Source organism: Zalophus californianus, chromosome 2 (genome assembly GCF_009762305.2).
Source record: "Zalophus californianus isolate mZalCal1 chromosome 2, mZalCal1.pri.v2, whole genome shotgun sequence".
NCBI lineage: Eukaryota > Metazoa > Chordata > Mammalia > Carnivora > Otariidae > Zalophus > Zalophus californianus.
The window spans coordinates 183,405,869-183,425,879 of record NC_045596.1 but is presented as its reverse complement, the minus strand read 5'-3'; the positions used below and the strand labels follow the sequence as shown (position 1 = coordinate 183,425,879).

General features: G+C 36.7%; 1 protein-coding gene across 2 annotated transcripts; it reads left to right on the top strand.

Moving 5' to 3' along the window:
- Nucleotides 1-3,260: 3,260 nt before the first annotated feature.
- LOC118356723 (39S ribosomal protein L48, mitochondrial) lies at nucleotides 3,261-4,214 on the top strand. Of its 2 annotated transcripts, XM_035726179.1 has the most exons (2): nucleotides 3,261-3,359; nucleotides 3,413-4,214. In XM_035726179.1, the coding sequence occupies exon 2, from the start codon at nucleotides 3,462-3,464 to the stop codon at nucleotides 3,975-3,977; it is 516 nt and encodes a 171-aa protein (XP_035582072.1). In that variant the 5' UTR covers nucleotides 3,261-3,359; nucleotides 3,413-3,461; the 3' UTR covers nucleotides 3,978-4,214. The 2 variants fall into 2 exon arrangements, with proteins under 2 accessions (XP_035582072.1, XP_035582071.1); XM_035726178.1 differs by having other exon boundaries at nucleotides 3,261-4,214.
- Nucleotides 4,215-20,011: the final 15,797 nt, after the last annotated feature.

The following is a 20,011-nucleotide window of genomic DNA, read 5'->3' as shown; positions in this document are numbered from 1 at the left end:
AAAAATTTTATGAGAGGTTCTGTACTCTGTGCACTAGTTTTCCTTCTAAACTTACTGAGTTCCCTAAGTCATGTCCACATTCATAATTCCAATTATCTGCAGGGCAACAAATAAATACTGTTTTTAAAATGCAAGTCCAACATAAGATGAATGAATGAATGAATGAATGAATGAATATAAAATGCAGATCCAGAACAATCTCTCTACTTCCTTTTCTAGAGCCTTCACACTTTAGGTTCTCTTCATAGTTCAGCTCCAGAGCCTATCCTACATTTTCTATCACGTAATTCTGGAGACACAGCAGACAACTCTTCTTTCTTAGAATAGAGTAGGCACTTCGGTGCCTTCTTGTTTTTATTTCAATTTCTTCTGCTTAAAATTCTCCCTTCCACTTTTCTGTCCCGCATTCCACGTGATTCGTTCCAATCAATAGAACTGGAAATTAGGAGTGTTGTGCCTTCCCCATGCTCACTAATCTGCCAGGTAGATGCAGAGATTGATAAGGCCCCATGAAACAGCAAAGCTACCATAAAGAAGGAACTCAGGTTCCAGGATAACTGCCCACCCTTAGGAATACCCACATTGGACTGTTACGTGTGCAATAAAAAGGCATCTATTAGTAAACCATTGGCATTTTGGAGTTGATTTGTTATAACAATTTTAAACCCTAAATATTAAAGATCCTAAGCAAAACGGAACATTCTACAACTTAAACTGGGAAACTTCTTTCTAATATTCTGTTTCCGTTAATTCAGGAAAAAGTATTTATTTACTTATTTACTTTTTAACATTAAGTTTTTTATTTTAATTCTAGTATAATTAACATCCAGTGCTATATTAGTTTCAGGTGTACGATATAATGGTTCAACAATTCTATACATCACTGAGTGTTAATAATAAGTGTACTATTAATCCCCTTCACCTATTTCACCCTCCCCTCTGGTAACTATCAGTTTGTTCTCCATAACCAAGAGTCTGTTTCTTGGTTTGTCTTTATTTTTTAGGAAAAAATATTTATTAAACACCAATTTTGATTAGAATACCATGCTAAATTCTCTTGTGAATTTGATTATGATGAAAATCAAAGCATGGTCTTTACTTTTAATAAAATTAAAATTTAATATTATCATAGTTTTTACTAAGCTATAAAGCTATCTTCCTTGGTTTTTTAAATATTTTTTTATTTATTCACTTGAGAGAGAGAGAGAGCACAAGCGGGGGGGAGGAGGGATAGAGGGAGAAGGAGAAGCAGAATCAGACTCCCCGCTGAGCAGGGCGCCCAATGTGGGGCTCAATCCCAGGACCTGAGCCAAAGTCAGCCACTTAACTGGCTGAGCCACCCAGGCACCCCAAGATCTTCCTTGTTAACACTGTCTTGGAAAATATGCAGGGTGTATAAAAGAATAAGTGTGAGAGAGGTTTCTAACTGTATTTTCTGACAATGAACAAAAAATCCTGTTAAAGTATAAAGTATTCCTACATTTTTTACTAAGATTCTACTATGTCAAATGTACTGCATGTCACCATAGAAACTTTAAAAAGTACCTAGTCCCTGCATTAAATGAATTAAAAAAAATATATAACAACAAGCTAGTAAGTCAGAATATTTTCTTCCTCCATTTTGAAGGAAAGTCTTAGTTTTATAAATCTAACAGAGAAATCAAATAGATAATAAAGGCAAAAAAAGGCAATTGAAACTCCATAACAAGATCTTAACTAAACTTCTTTTTCTTTAATGAGAAAAACAAAGTTTCTTTGCAACTAAAATAATTCTACCTTAAAGAGACAAAAATAGGATCTAAAAATAAGAAATTCAATTTGAAAAAAAAAAAATCTCAAAGCCAGTGTTCTCCTGGAGTAACATGGCACCAGTATAACATTCACAAGACCCTGCTTGAAATTTTAATACATTTATGGTATTTGGGGCCAACAGACTTACTCAGTCTTGGCTCTGAAACATTTTACCATTGAAACATAATATAGTCAGAGTGAAACTGCTTTAAAGGGGGTACCCTAGGGATAATCACTAGATTGGCTCAGGAGAGTACTGTCACGTGCTGTGATAAGACATCAGAATCCTTTCTGATTTTCAAAGAAATTTTATGAAATAATTCATCTATGTGGTATTACTTTTTTTGTAAGATTTTATTTATTTATTTGACAGAGAGAGGGGGAGAGAGAGAGAGCAAAAGCACGGGGAGCTGCAGGCAAAGGAAGAGGGAGAAGCAGGCTCCAGGCCCAGAGAGCTCTACGAGGGGCTGGATCCCAGGACCCTGGGATCGTGAACTGAGCTGAAGGCAGAGGCTTAACCAACTAAGCCACCCAAGCACCCCTATGTGGTATTACTTGAGGCCAAGAACCTCTGGTTTTCATTTAGGAATCCTATATCTTTGCATAGAAACCCTGCTACAGTTGGAGTGCCTGGGTGGCTCAATCAATTAAGCATGTGACTCTTCATTTCGGCTCAGGTCACGATCTTGGGGTCGTGAGATCAAGCCCCATGTCAGGCTCTGCACTAGGCGCCGAGCCTGCTTGGGATTCTACCTCTCTCTCTCACTCTGCCCCTTCCTGCATCCCTTGCATGCACGCTCTCTCTAAAACAAACAAACAAACAAACCAAACCAAAACAAAACAAAAAAACCCTGATACAGTTAATTAAAATAATCAAATATATGGGGCGCCTGAGTGGCTCAGATGGTTAAGCGTCTGCCTTCGGCTCAGGTCATGATCCCAGGGTCCTGTGATGGAGCCCCGCATCCCGCTCCCTGCTCAGCGGGGAGCCTGCTTCTCCCTCTGCCTCTGCCTCTCTCTCTCTCTCTCTGACTCTCATGAATAAAAAAATAAAACATTTAAAAATACATAAATAAAATAAAATAATCAAATCTAAGAACAAGAACATGCACAAATTTGTATAGAATCACATACTGTAATGCAGTTTCAACAATTTAATTATACCTCAAACTTTTTCCACTATATTTTTTACCCTAAGTCACATAATACATTGTTTACCTTGAACACTCAAGGACAATACAACCTGAGAGAAAACATTTTTATGATGCATTAAAATGGAATAGACATTTCATCCAGAATGGTACTTTTTCAGTGAATGTCCAATTTCCTATTTGCTCTTCAACTGAAATGTATTATTTATCCCAATAATATTCAAAAAATAACTCAGCTCAATTTTGAGTTGTTAAGTGAAAATCTAAAATTGTTTGTAACAGTGACATCTCTTAGTATAAGAATGTATTCTGGTCAGTGTTTTCAGACGCCCGGGGATCGCTGCAGCTTGGTGGGGTCTTCAGCTTACACACAGTTACCGGCCGCAGCAGCAAAAGATGAACGGAGCTCTGGGAAAGATGCTGTGTCTGAGGAACGATACCATTTTTAAGCAAGCCTTTTCTCTCTTAAGGGTCAGCACTTCAAGAGAAAATCCCATCTGTTCTGCAGGTGGCATTCTGATGGGTACCAGTCGGCACTACAAGACAAAGCCTACCCATGGCATTGGGAGATACAAGCACCTAGTCAAAGTACAGGAGCCCAAGAAGAAGAGGGGAAAAGTGGAAGTGAGACCCATTAATTTGGGGACAGATTATGAATATGGGATTTTAAACATTCACTTGACTGCATATGACATGGCCGTGGCAGAGAGTTATGCCCAATATGTTCACAACCTCTGCAACCATCTATCCATTAAAGTTGAGGAAAGTTACGCTATGCCCACCAAAACCATGGAGGTGTTGCGGCTGCAGGACCAAGGCAGCAAAATGCTCCTGGACTCAGTTCTTACCACCCATGAGCGAGTGGTTCAGATCAGCGGTTTGAGTGCTACATTTGCAGAGATTTTTTTGGAAATAATCCAAAGCAATCTTCCCGAAGGAGTCAGATTGTCAGTGAAGGAGCACTCTGAAGAAGACTTCAAGGGAAGGTTCAAAGCTCGGCCAGAACTGGAAGAACTGTTGGCCAAGTTGAACTAGCTCATTACAGACCCTTTCATGTCAGGACTGGTGACATTGAGTGCCAAACAGAAGATCTTCCTGGGTGGTCAAAGTTAAGCAGAAGACCCTCACCTTTAGATATCATAACTACCCATCCCCATTAGCCAGGAATGCCTCCTCTCTTGTATGGAGAAGCGCTTGCCAATTGTCACCACTTTCCTTTGAGCCAACCTAAGACATCCTCCATCTAATAAAAATCTGCAGCTGATGGGCATGTGAAAAAAAAAAAAAAAAAAAAGAATGTATTCTAGTTTTGATTGTAGATAAACCTTGTCACATTCAAATATGTAATTCTAGTCCCCAGCATTAGCATTCTCAATGCTTCAGGCAAATAGATAATGGCCTCTCATCAACAGGAAAAGTTATATTACTAAATGACACCTCATATTATTTCCTTATAAAGTTTATCAAAGCGGCAAAACCTCATCTTTTTTGGTTAATGTTTTACTATTATCATATGTATGTGCTCTTTTTCTGGTTTTGTTTTATTTATGCAAAGTCCTTCTTATTATTAGCCTTAATTCCCTCTTGCATTTACACTGAGATTGTTATTGCCTGCACCATGTAAACTTTAAAAACATATAAACATTTATAATACATATGTGCACACATACACACACAAAGGTTAACTCTGGACAAAATTATTTACTTTCATATTTTTAGTAATAATTTTGAAATCATATAAAAATAAAATACCAATTTTAGCATATAGCAAAGATAGCTGGTGAAGAAACTATAATTAGAAAAAAAATAATGAAAAATAGCCAAGGATTAAAGACTCAATTATTCTCCTAAGTACTAATATTTTTCAAAATTTTGCTCTAATCAATCTGTTCTAAAATCTAATATTCAATATGAAGAACATTGTTTGAAATAGTCATTTGAATAATTTTATTTCGTAAATCTTTTTGTATCTATGAATACATATTAACTTTTCTTTTAACATTTAAAAATCGAAGGCTATCACCAAAGTAGTACCTTCATCTAGTGATAAGGTATTCCAGGAAACAACCCTAGAAAGAGACACTCTGATTTACTCTATCAATTGATCAATTATTTATTGAGCTTATTCATATAGCAACATGTATAATCACTTGTTATTTGTTAGATTCAAATTTGCATTATTAGATATTAGTGTGATTCAGCAGCATATTGTTCTTCCTCTATGAAGTTACAATGGAGAAATTAAAAGATAATGATACTGGTTGTGTTTGTACTCAGAATATCTTCTCAATTATAAATTCTCTATATGGTGGTTTGGTCTTATACCTTTATGATAACTGAGCTATCACGGGGTAAAAATAGAGAAAACATTCTGCTCTATTTTTTACATGCGGGTATCTCCAAATTGATTCTTTCTATTGATCATTCTCTATTTCATTTATGTCTCTCCCCTTACTAATTTGATGACAGTGACTCTGTCAGAGACTGATAGCTGTTCAACAAAATTTATTCTCCCATTCTTTATGAGCACACATGTAGACATTTCCCAGCCTCTCTCGCAGTTAGTGAGGCCATATGACCCATTTCACTGGCAGACTTGAATGGAAGTGACATCTGCCACTTGGGAGTTGGGGCCCTCAAGATAGCATCATGGCTCTTCCATGTTTCTGCCATCTGGGATTGGAATAAGCAGAATGCCCTTAGATAAAGCCCTGAACTAAGGATTGCAAAGGTGCCAGGTCTGGGTACCTAGATAACAATGCACAGTCAACTTCCTGCCTACCTGTAACACCAACACAGCCAGTCAATGACAGAGGGATAAAAAATAACACTTATTTTGTTTGGGGCACTAAGTTACTGTTAGTTCTTATGTTATAGAAGCTTAGCTACCCCAACTGATATAGAGTTCACAATTCTTGTGCTATCATAGCAAAAATATATGGCATTTGCTTAGCAGTTAGAAAATACACAGTAAGTAAATAAGTATAAAGCTCTATAAAACCAATAACCCTTTTTACACCATAATAAAACTTATGGTAAATGGTCAAGTGGGCTAAATTAGAATGATCCTATTTGCTTCTAAGAGAGCTTATATCATTAGAATTTGTAGTCAGAAAGGGTCAGAATATTACTGTTTGGACTAACAATGGCTGCTTGCTTTTTTTTTTTTAAGATACAAGAAGAATTGAATACAGACAAAATGTAACTGTTTCAACAATCGGAAATGATGAGAAAGAGTTCAGAATTAAAATGAAGAATTATATATCTTAGGTTGGGTCCTCCAGAGGAGACTATGAAATTTAAGAACAAAAAGAGAAAAGAACTGAGTAAGAGAGAAAAAGGAAGGAAATCAAAAGTGGGCATTATGAAGCGGACTGTAGCTGTGGACAGGCTCAGTCCTGCTGGGGAGCTCGGAGAGGCTGTCTAAAACACATTTCAGATTTATCCCACCTGAGGGACAAGAAGCTGGGTTACATAGTCTCAGTCCCATCAGCTCCTGGGGTCACTACATCCCTGGCATTTTTGACTTGTCCTATGCACATTGGCTAAGAGGAGGTCCTCAAGCAAAGGACTGCAGATGCTTGCAGGGGTGGGATACTGTGGGCCTGTACCTGAGCATGCTGAGATAATTTGACAGGGCACCAACGGCACCTGCCATGATTTGTGTGGTTACTCACACATGTAACAGACTAAAAATGAATATACTATGAGCCTAGTGAGTTTGAGAAGAAATTGTATTGCAAAAGAAACCAGAGGTCTAGTCTAAGAAAACCTGTGATTTTAGGAGCTTTACATCATCCTCAAGCCCCCAAACTTGGACCAACAGAAATTGTATAGACCTAAAGTAGGTATACCTACTCAATGTCTACTTTATATGTCGCTGTGAAAAATAATGGTTAAGGAAGAACCTTCCAGCAGGCAAAACTGGGCGCCATGTAGGACAATGGACACGAATTTTCCCCCCATAGAGTAGAACGAGAGTTGAATCAAGAAACTTGTCCCAACATCAAAGCAGAGGACCTTCACATTTTATGCCCTGCAAGACTGCAGGATTGCTTTAGGCTAGGTTCTACCATGTGTCTGCCACATGGTAGAACCTTCTAAATGGGAGTTTTACTGCACTTTCTGCTCTCCCATTGTATATTAGGTATAGATGGGATCAATACTTTGTCTTTTAGTTTATAAGTCACAAAATCCTAAATCTGGAATGCTATAGAGGAATCGGCCAGAAATCCTAAATGTAGCAAGTGAATACTTGTCTTCTTTGGGATACAGTATGATTACAGTTTAATTTGTACAGAGAGTGGTTGCTTTTTTAAACAGAAGTGTGATGAAGCTTTTATTTTTGTTTATAAGTTTAAATATGGATTTTAATGTGAGTGAATGTTGAATAGTAAAGGGATGGATTGGGCAGTTAATGTCTGTTGATTCTTGGCAACCATCTCTACCCATGCTATGCTAGAGCTTTTATTGTGGGGGCCAGAAGTAACATATTTTTCAGATCCTTTGGCCATTAGGGTTTCAGGTCTGGTTTGGGTTCTAACAGTCAGATGCACTAGGCCATACTTTCTATCACAGAAATGAGAGAGATGCCATTTTTCTTCCAGTAGTAGTGACTGTGGATAAGCTTCAGGAGATATGGATATTCTGTGGTGGTTGCTCTTATTCTTTGGCCACTCAGCAGCCAACAGTAGTCGGGACCAGCTGGGAAGTTGGCCATGGTTTCTTCCAGTTTCTTGACATTAGGGTGGCATAAACTTCCTGCTTTCTTGAGCATAGTTTCAGAGGCATAAATGAAAAGTTAAAATGTCTCCTATCATCCTTAAAATTCTTCAGACTTTATGTATCATGTGTGAGAAGAAGGATATACTTACACATTTGTTGGGCAGAGGAGCAGACTATGGAAGATATTATCTGTTGGCTTCCAAATCTGTTTTCTCTCCCCTACCTAGACACTCCCTAGAGTACACTGCTCATGCATCCTGGAGACAATGTGGTCACGCAACTAAATTCTAGCCAACAAAATTTGAGCAAAAGTGATGCATGCCACTGTTTTTGAGGGCTGTAAGACAACAGCTTGCCTCCTCCAAATTCTCCTTTCCCTTTTCTTCTGGAATGTCAATGAACTGAGCAATTTTGGAAGCCACATGTGGAAAATGGCAGAGATGTATCAGCTCAGTTCCATGAATATAGGTTAGTCTGGAACATTGCTTTGACCTGTTAGAGGAGAGAAATAAACTAGTCTCTTGTGTGAGTAGTTATCAATGCTTTGTCTCTCCAAACTACTAGAAAGAACTTTCTTTTTACTTTTTTGTTTACTTTTTATTTTGAAATAATTAAGATTCACAGGAAGTTGCCAAGATAGTACAGAGGTCCTACACACCCCTCACTCAATTTCCCTAATAGTTACATATTGCATAATTATAGCAAGGCATTGGATATTAGCATAATGTATGTATATATTTTTATCATTTTGCCACATATATAGATTTCTGGGACCACCACTACATCAAAAAGCAGAATTACTCCATTACCATAAAGATTCCCTCCTGCCCTTATGGTCACACCTCCATTTTCACCAAAACTCCTAACCCCTGGTAATCACTAGTATCTTTTCCATTTCTATAATTCTTTCATTTCAAAACTATTATATCAATAGAATCATACAGTATGTGATGTTCTAAGAATGGTCTTTTCACTTATCCTGAGGCCCCTGATACTCATCACAGTTGCTGTGATCATTGATAATTTGTTCTTTTTATTGCTGAGTAGTATTCCAGGGCTCTGTGGATGTGCCACATTTTAACCTTTCACCCATTAAGAACATTTTGGTTGTTTCAAATTTTTTACCGTTACAAATAAACCCATTATAAACCACTGTGTACAGATTTTGAGCCAACAGTCCTTTTCATTTCTCTGGGATAAATGCCCAGGAGTGCAACTGTTGGGTCATATGGTAAGAAACACCACATTTTCAAGAAAAAGAAACTTCCAAACTAATTTCCAGAGTGGATACATTATTTTACTTCCTCCCAGCAATGTATGACAGATCCAGTGTCTCTGCACTCTTGTCAGCATTTGGTATCAATGCTATTTTTATCTGTTCTAATACATGTATACAAAGATCTCACCACAGTTTTAATTTACATATCCCTCGTGGCTAGTAATCTTGTAAACTGTCATGTGCATTTTTGCCACCCACATATTCTCTTTAATGACATGTCACTTCATGTCCAATTGAGTGCTGAATTTTGCGAGTTCACTATATAACTCAAGGTAGGAGTTCTTTTTCAGGTATGAGTTTCACAAATATTTTCTCCCAGTTTGGAGCTTGTCTCTTCATCCTATTGAAAGGGCCTTTCACAAAACAAAAGTTTTTGTTTGTTTGTTTGTTTGTTTGTTTAAATTTTGATGAACTCTAATTACTCTTTTTTCTTGTCATGTCTGTGAGTTTTTCACCAAATCTTAGTTTCCAAAGGTTTTCTCTTAGTTTATCTCCTAAAAGTTTTATAGTCTTACATTTAATTCTACCCTCAATTTTGAGTCAATTTTTGTATAAGAAATGAGGCTCTGGGTGAGGTTCATTTTTTTGCCTATGGACATTCATTTGCCCTAACACCATTTATTGAAAAAACTATTTTCTCCATTAAAGTCCTTGGCACCTTTGTCAAAAGTTGGCAAAGCTTATTTGTATGGGACTGTCAAAGCTCTCTACCCTGTTCTGTTGATCTATGTGTCTGTCCTTCCTCCAGCATCATGCAGTCTTGATTCCTTTGGCTATATAATAAGTCTTAAAATTGGATAGATTGATTCCTACCACTTTATCCTTTGTTTTTTGCAGAACTGCTACCCTAGGTCTTTTGTTTTTCCATATAAATCTTGGAATAATATTGTCTATAGCTACAAAAAAAAATCTTTCAAGGATTTTGATAGGGATTGCATTAAAACTCTGTATCAATTTCACATCTTTACTGTGTTGAGTCTTCTAATCCTTTAACATGGAATATATCTCATTATCTATATTTTCTTTGATTAGTTACATCAAAATTTTTAGTTTTGGTAATATTTACTTTGTTAGATTTACCCTAAGTATTTCATTTCATTTTTTGAGAACTTGTCTATGGCAGTGTAATTTAAGTTTGGTTTTCAGGTGTTCACTGGCAGTATATGGAAGTAAAGTTGATTTTTGTATGCTGATCTTTGAACTTAAAACCATGCTGAACTCCCTTTTTAGTTTTAGATGGGATTTTTTTCCTTAAATTCCTGAGGTTTTTCAACATAAAACATCATATCAATCTGCAGGTAAGGTTTTATTTCTTCCTTCCCAATCTGTATGCTTTCTATTCCCTTTCCTTTCCTTACTGTACTGGCTAGAATTTCCACTAGCGTATTGAAGAGCAGTGACAAAAGTGAAGATTCTTTCCTTGTTCCCAATATTGGGGGAAATTCATTCAGTTTTTCACCATTGAAATATTGATAGTTGTAGGCTTTTTTATGTGTTCTTCATCAAGTTGAAGATATTCTTCTTTATCCCTAGTTTTCTAGGAGGTTTTTTTTTCCTTTCTCAAGAAATTATGCTGAATTATGTCAAGCACATTCTCTTTATCAATGAATGTAATCCTGTGATTTTTCTTTATTAGCCTGTTAATATGTGATTTTTGAATACTGATGCACTCATGAATCTCTGGTAAAAATCTCTTATAATTCCTTGTTATATAATTCCTTTTTTATATATTGCTAAATTCTATTTGCTAATATGTTATCAATAATTTTTCATGTATACTGATGAGGGATAACGATCTATATTTTCCTTTTTTTTTTGGTCTTATTTTAGAATCATGGTAATAGTTTCCTCATAGAATGAGATTAGAAGTGTTCCTTATGTATTTTCTAGTAAAGATTTTGTAGAATTGGTGTTAATTCTTTAAATGTTTGGTAAACTTTTGGTTTTACTGATTTCTCCATAATTTTATTGTTTTTAATTTCATAGATTTAAGTTCTTTATTATTTTCTTCTTTCTGCTTGTTTTGGGTGTATTTTTTTTTCAGTTTGCTGAATTGGGAGCTGAGATTATTGATTTGAGACTTTTACCCTTTCTAGTGTATGCACTTAATGCTATAAATTTCCCTCTCATCACTGCTTTAGCTGTGTCCCACAAATTTTAGTAAGTTGTACTTTAATTTTCAATTAGTTCAATGCATTTTTCCTTAATGACATTCTCTTTGATATATGAATTATTTAGAAGTGTGTGTTTAGGTTTCAAATGTTTGGTGATTTCCTTGTTATATTTCTTTTAATTGATTTCTATTTTTATTCACTTGTGGTCAGAGAACATACTATTATAGTATCAATTTTTTTTTAAATTGTTAAGGTTTGTTTTACGGCCAAGGCCATGGTTTATATTGGTGTATATTCTATGGGCACTTGAACGGAAATCTATTTTATAATTGTGGGGTAGTGTGTTCTAAATGTTGATTATATCCTATTGTGGATGGGATTCTTCTATAACCTTGCTGATTATCTGTTGAGGCACTCTATCAATTGCTGTGAGAGGAGTGTTAAATTCTCCAATTATAATTCTTTTTTTTAATTAATTTATTTATTTGAGAGAGAGAGAAAATGCACGTATGAGTTGGGGGAGGGACAGAGAGAGAGAGAATCCTCAAGCAGACTCACCCCTGAGCTGAGCACTGAGCCCCAGGCAGAGCTCTATCCCATGACCCATGAGATCATAACCTGAGTTGAAACCAAGAGTTGGTCACTCAATCGACTGACCTACCCAGGTGCCCCCAATTATAATTCTTTTTAAAACATGTTCTAACACAGCCACTTTGATTCATCTATGAGTAAAATGTTATAACTTAAACCATCACTTTTTTAAAATTTGCCTTTATTTACTAAACATGCAGTATAATATTTTAAACTATTTCCCTGTAGATAATTCATTTTTTATTCTTTCCACCTTTACCTTTAGGAAGTGCTCAATAATTACCTCTGAGAAGGGTAGTTACAGCAGGTCTATTCTGGGCTTTTTTTTTAAGATTTTATTTATTTATTTGACAGAGAGAGAGACACAGCAAGAGAGGGAACACAAGCAGGGGGAGTGGGAGAGGGAGAAGCAGGCTGCCTGCCAAACAGGGACCCCGCTGTGGGGCTCCATCCCAGGACTCTGGGATCACGACCTGAGCCGAAGGCAGACGCCCAACAACTGAGCAAACCAGCCACCCCTATTCTGGGCTTTTTAAAATTTTATTCCTAAATACGCTTTCAAAACTCATTATAAAGATATTATATATGCGAGGCAAGGTTTTGAAACAACTTTGAGAACCTAATGGTAGAACTGAGAGGGACTCAAGAAATAAAGTTCATTTATAAATAACAGAATAGGAAGAATGTAGGAAAAAGTGAAAGTCATTTTTCTGCCCCAAAGGAAATGAAGATCTTAGGTACCGAGGATGGAGGACAAGTCATAAACCCAGAGTGTTAGATAAAATTCTTACATCTCTAGTGTGGGTTGTATCGTGATAGTTATTGAACTCAGAACCTGGTAGAATATTACAGACTGGTTAATGAAAGAAACTAAGGATCAGACAAGAAAAATGTGTATCTTATTCTAAGTCAGTGTAGAGAGTGACAGCTGAATCAAGCAAGACTTCACTTCTCTAAATATTGACATTTCTAATAAACCTCTCCAAAACTTAAATGTAATCCCAAGGAGAAAGTGCTATTGTCTGGGTTTATCCAGAATTACAAGATTGTTAATTTTTTAGCCATCAGAATACAGTAGCAGTTCATATTATAAATCAAATTCAGTATAGACAAACAAACCAGCATTTTTTATACACCGAAGTTTGTGAACTGTGAAATGTGCACACACTGCAACTCTCTGCATTACACAGACTAAAACCATTCTGAAACTTGCCAGAATCCCTATAACCTTTCCATCCCTAACTATGAAAGATGTATTGAGATTCAAAGTTGTAAGGTCAGTGAAAGGAAGAGAATTAAATGTGGGATAAGAATCGGGAACTCCAAAAAATTATTTGGAAATCAAGAATGCTAAAATGTTAATGGCTTGAGATCTGAGTATCAGTATTTCCAAAAGGGTCAAAAAGGCCACTTCCAATTTTTTTTCCCCATATCTTGATGCCTTTTCAGGACATTGCGGATGAAAGTTCACATACTTAGCCCTATTACCTAGGACACTAACAACAACCTAATCACCCACTCTTCTGCACGTTCCTTGTGTCCCAAGTTATAAACCAACTTCATACATGGTAACTTTAACAGGAAGATACAAAAGTGTTTTGTAGAAAGAAAATCATCAAAAATCAGATATAAACATCTTTATTTAAATCCTAGTTCTATCACTCAGCTAGGTAAAATCTAAATGGGGAGAGCCATTCCACAATCAGGGTGTCATGGTAAAACCATAGTACACGCTCAGTATCTGTTAGCTATTTTCTAAATCTGATCAAATTCCACTTCTCTATTAATAGTGCTATTGAGGGGCACCTGGATGGCTCAGTTGGTTAAGTATCTGCCTTTGGCTCCGGTCATGATCTCAGGGTCCTGGGATCGAGCCCCCCAGGTCAGGCTCCCTGCTCAGCAGGGAGTCTGCTTCTCCCTCTCCCTCTGCTTGCTGCTCCCCCTGCTTGTGCTCACACTCTCTCTCTGTCAAGTGGATAAATAAAATCTTATTAAAAAATAGTGTTATTGAGTAACTGAAACTGTATTTCCTTAATATGGATACTTACTCTTCCTATGTCAAAATATTATATTGCTGAATAAATGGTGTATATATGTGATGGCCCTGTAAATATTAAAAATTACATTATACAAATAAAATACAACCATCATTATTATATCACCATAATTATTAGTATCTCAGTTGGTTAAAAGAGTAACTTTTTCATTAAATGTCAAGTTCTTGATAGGAAAAATCAACTTCAAAACTAATGGAGCTTATGCTAAAACTGGCACAGAGTAAATACATATTGTATATGTAAATTAATATCAAAAGAACTATAAATCACTTGTAACATTCTGCTAGCTTTCTTTGAAAATCACGAAGAGTCCAGCTTGCTATTCTGAATATCTTATTTTTTTTAATTCTTCGTTTTTTGCAATGCTCAATCAGATTTGCACAAACTTTGCGAAGTCTAGGGTGAGAAAGACTCTATAAATATTTGCATTATTTAAATTTGCGTCATTTGCATTATTTAAATTTGCGTTATTTGCATTGTTTAAATTTAAATATTTCCCTGGGTTGGGGTAAGTGATCACTATTTGCTTGCACCATGACTTGGCTGAATAGATTGTAAATTAAACAGGTGCATAGTTAAGGTGCGGCTGGTCTCTTCATTTTGACATGAATTATATGCACCTGCTTTGTTCTCACATTTGTGATCATAACCACTTGGAAAGCATCAATTTTCAGGCCATAGAAATAAAAATCTTTCAAACATAGAAATTATATAGACATATTCAAAAGCACTGTTTTTTGAAATCATTTGTAGTTTACCTGTGTAATTCATATGTGTATACACACATATATATGTAAATATTTGATTTACGATAATAAATTTTGTGTTCCTTTATCTTGACTACCATAAGCTTATTACCACTGGAAGTAAGTTGTGTTTAACTAAATATTTTCATTGTGAATTTTACTAGATTACTTATGCAATTCAGGAAATATTGCTTTTATATCTGTAAGCCTTCGTGCAGTTATTTAAGTTCATGACTTTTGTTTCTCAAACTCAGAAGCCCCTAGACATAAGATGCACACTCCCTTATCTTCAAAAGAAAAGAGACCAATTAGAATAGTTTCAGAAGAAACCCTTTGACTTTATACCTTGCCCAGCATCTGTTTCTATATTAAGTGACAATTTAGAAATTGTTTCTACATTATGACCTCTTGGTGCTAGACCTGTCACAGTATCTCCAATGATTTCACATTAGACCAGAATGATTCATGGTATGTTTGCCACCTAGCAACAATTTTCATCCAGAAGTAATAGAACTGTTTTGGATACAAATAAGGATCAAATACTATACATTATTCTGTAAAGAAAGGCCAGATCTTTAATAGTAACACTTACATGGAAGATATCTTTTTGTGGGGAACTATGATTTCTCTTGACTAAAGGGAACAAAAGACAAAACACAAGCTAGAAGATGGTTTTTTAAATAATTACAGATAACTCTCAATTATGCATGCAAAGTTGTACTCATTGCCAGGTATAAGGTTAGGACTCAAGCATCTGGGGCCATTATACAGTCAGGATGGCTCAGCCTCTTGCAGACAGCTGTGCGCTGGCACATGTGTTTCTTCATCAGACAAAAGGAGGATGGCCAGAGGACAGTTGAGTTGACCCTATTTCATGTCTCTGTATAGAAATGTTCCCTCCAGTCAGTCAGAGTATCTGGGTTTAGTCTTATTCATTATTACCAAGAATTTTTATTGAGTAGGTACTCTGTGCTGAGCCACGTTTTAGTTGCTGCAGCTACAACAGTTTAAAAAAAAAATATTGCCCACCCTGAAGCTTACATTATAGGTTCTTTAAGGCTGTAGCAGATTTTTCTATACTCACTACCATACTCCTCAGCCTATGCTTTGCCTAAAATCAAACAAACAAACAAAAAACAACAGTTTTTGCCCTCAAAACTTCTCCAAAGCTGAAAACTATTATCATAAACTAAGCTCTTGGAGTATAGAAAACCAAGTATGGTGGGCCTTTCAAAAAAAGGTCTCAGGGGCTCCTGGGTGGCTCAGTTGTTTTAAGCATCTTGCTCTTGGTTTGGGCTCAGGTTGTGATCTCAAAGTCATGATCTCAAGGTCATGGGATCAAGGTCATGGGATCAAGCCCAGCATCGGGCTCTGCATTCAGCCAGGATTTGCTTGAGATTCTCTCTCTCCCTCTCCCCCTAACCACCCTGCTCTCTCTCTCTCTCTCTCAAATAAAATAAATAAAATCTTTACCAAAAAAAAAAAAAAAAAAAAAAAAAAAAAAGGTCTCGGATTCTTTTCTTCTGTGAGAGGCGCATCAAATCTCCTGGTAATGAGAACCAATGAATCAGTGTTCTCTCTCATTAACAAGTTTGTGACATTGATCAATATACATAAATCCCTACCCTTCCTATCCAGAGGGATAAAGAACATTCAAAAGCACTTCCCTTGAACAAAAAGAATGATAAAAGAGGCCCAGTTTTTATCTTAACTGTTCTTACCACACACACACACACACACACATACATCATCACTTTGTGAGGTGATAGATATCTTAATTAGCTTGACTGTGATACTCTTTTCACAATGTATCAATCCAAACATCACATTTTACAACTTATATATATAATTTTTATTTGTCAAGTATACCTTAATGAAGTTGAAAAAAATAAAAAAAATATATAATTTAAAAAAATAGTCCTGGGGCGCCTGGGTGGCTCAGTTGTTTAAGCGACTGCCTTTGGCTCAGGTCATGATCCTGGAGCCCAGGATCGAGTCCCACATCGGGCTCCCTGCTCAGTGGGGGGTCTGCTTCTCCCTCTGACCCTCTTCCCTCTCCTGCTCTCTGTCTCTCATTCTCTCTCTCTCAAATAAATAAATAAAATCTTTAAAAAAAAAGTCCCAGTTCATTCTAGATGTCTCTGGGACAAGGAGTAGTAGATATTCTAAGCAAGCACCAGAGAAAATGGCTTAGTAAGGCAGTAAAGGCAGGGAAGTATTCGGGTCAGAAGCACTTTGGCATGGCCCTCACATAAACACGTCAACTTCTCTTTCACCTTGTCAATATGGAGTAACTACAACAAAGCAGTAGGGGAAAATGAGAGCTATTTCCTAGAATTGACTCCACTGAAGTCATTCTTGCCCTTTGCTGGAAAGAGCCTTCCATATGCTCTGGCCAAAGGGGAAAGTCCTGCCTTTTCTCATTCAGAAGTAGAGCATGTTTTTAGTCTGTAACTCTCATTTCTTCTTTTTTTTTTTTACAGATTTTTTTTATTTTGTTATGTTATGTTAATCACCATACATTACATCATTAGTTTTTGATTGTAACTCTTATTTCTTTCAATGAAGTGAGGGGATGAGTTACCTGGAATGTACTCTCCAACCAAAGCCTGCTCTAAATGACCCTCAGATCACTAAGAGTCATTCAGATAAATGTCACCAAAACTCCCCAGATGCTGCTATGTCAACTATTTAAAGTAAAACTGAGCCTACCTTAAATTTTTTTTGAATGAATGTGTCTTCAATGTTTGGTTTATTTGTATTCTAAAAACTATAGTTTTTTTTCCTAAATAGTGAAGTTGTGCATACTTTGAAATATTTTAAGAGTAAAACTACACAACTAAGTCTGTTATGATTTTGATTCATAGTAGACTCTTATTATCAAGAAAGCCAAGGGCACCTGGGTGGCTCAGTTGGTTGAGCGACTGCCTTCGGCTCGGGTCATGATCCTGGAGTCCCGGGATCGAGTCCCGCATTGGGCTCCCTGATCAGCAGGGAGTCTGCTTCTCCCTCTGACCCAACCCTCTCTCATGTTCTCTCTCTCTCTCTCTCATTCTCTCTCTCAAATAAATAAATAAAATCTTAAAAAAAAAAGAAAGCCAAATGATATTAATGTAAGGCAGAGCATTACATAGGATCACTTTCTAAACTTCAAGGAATGATACTTAAATAGTTTCAATATAATACAGACCTGTTTCCTGGAGTAAATATTATAAGAATTCTATCAGTGATGGCAATAGGACTTATTTCAAACATTTACACTGTTAATATAATGGTTATCGTTACTTAGCAAAGCATACTTTATAATCTATATTTTGTTATGGGCACTTTCATTAATTCATTTAATACATTTTTTTCATCACATACTATAAATCCATCATGATGCCACTCAAAGGAAATACAGAGATGACCATGAAATAGGAATTGCTTTCAAAGAACTTGCAGTTTAGTCAAGGAAAATTATGATGTACTTGCAATTAAATATTTAATGACAATATCACAGCAAGTTCTACAATAAATTTAATAAAGGAATCACATAGAAACAGTGTTCAACTGAGACAGGTGGGATCTGGAAATCTCTGTTAGGAAGAAATAGCTAAACAAAAACATGAAAAATAAGAAGAAATCCAGCTAAAAAAGTAAGAAAAGTATGTGCTAGGCAGAAAGAAGGTGGAAAGAGCAGAATTTGGCACATTCAAATAACTAAAGGGAACACAGTATGTCACAGAATCGAGTGAAAGTAATAGAGGTGGAACTTGGTAAGAAGTAGCTACAGAAGCCAAACCCTGAAAGGTCAGGCATTTGAACACTTGGGTGAGAGCAAGAAGTCTTTAAAAGGTTACAGACAAAGTAGTAATAACAGATTTCTGTTTTCAAAATGCAGCTCTGGCTGAAGTGTGAAAGAAGTATTGGAAGACAAGATTAGAAGTAGAAAAACTCATGCTGAAATTGTTGTACCACTCAGAAAAGACAATGGTGACATGAACCAAAGAATCCGCATTGTAAATGAAGTGAAATTCAAAGGAAGCAGTAACCCCCAATTTCTTTGAAATATCACATGAACTACTTGAACTTGTTCACAGTTTCAGCTAACCCATGCTATCTCCCTTTCAGTGACATCATATCTTCTTTGGGGCTCCTGTGTCGGTTGAGCACAGGACTCTTGGTTGAGCACAGGACTCTTGGGTCCTGATCTCAGGATCATGAGATGAGCCCCAAGTCAGGCTCCCTGCTCACAACAGAGTCTGCTTAATACTTTCTCTCTCTCCCTCTGCTCCTCCCCACCCTGCTCTCTCTCTAAAATAAATAAATAAATCTTTTTTTTTAAGTAAATACTGCAAAAAAAAAAAAAAAACATAGAACATGATATGAAGGCAGCAGTGTATGACTTGATTCTAACAGTGGAGAAGATGCGTACTGTCTGGAGGGCACACACATTCCCACCACCCCATAATTCCTGTTAAGGATGAAAGAAAAACAGTATTTTTTCTTTCAATTTCCTTTCTGTATATGGCTACTAAGTTATTAGGATATGAATTTTCATTAAGATTTTAGACCTACCTATCTAATAAATGAAACTGTTCGGTGTTTCTTTAGGCTTAGAGTTGCCATGAAAATGAAAATGCTGAGAAACTAATGTCATGTTCGTTAACTCAAGCTGCAGCTGCAATATTCGATCAAACAAGCACAAATGCAAAGACTGTGTTCAAAGAGAGAGCTGAGTTTCGATTGTGAAGGTGAAGTAGTTATGAGTGAGACCATGAGAGGGACCTGCTCCCTTAAAGTTCAATGTGCCCCAAAGCAATTCATTATTCCCACCCCTGAACCTGTTCAGGTTAGATCCTCAATGAATCTATCAGTAAATGCTACCACCAACTACTCAGATAGATAAGCCAGAAACTAGAAAATAAGCTTTACCACCTTCCTCTCCTTTACTTTGTAAGCCCTAGCAATCCCCTAGTCCTAAGCATTCAAGCTTCCTCCATATTTCTGGATTTGCTGATATTCACTTTCTTCCATTTTGAGTGCCACTCTTTTTTTTTAAGATTTTATTTATTTATTTGACAGAGAGAGACAGTGAGAGCAGGAACACAAGCAGGGGGAGTGGGAGAAGGAGAAGCAGGCTTCCCGCTGAGCAGGGAGCCTGAGGTGGGGCTCGATCCCAGGACCCTGGGACCATGACCTGAGCCGAAGGCAGACGCTTAACGACTGAGCCACCCAGGCACCCATCCAGTGCCACTCTTATGCTATGCAGAGAAAAGGAACCTGAAGAGAAACTGAATGAAAAAGTGCAGGTGATTAAAAAAGAAAACCAGGAGAGCTTCCTAGGTACTAAAAAAGAGAGAGCTCCAAGGAGTAAGGTCAGCTCAATGTTGCTGATTTACCAAAACAGGGATACAAAGTATCTATTGGATTTGGGTATAAGAAGAGTGCTGGTTTGGGGAACATATTTTCCCTAATAGTGAAGCAAGATTCTCCTGAGCTGAAAAGTGAATTAAAAGACAAATAAACACACAAAAACCAATAAAGACATGGAGAGTAAAAAATAATTCTTCCA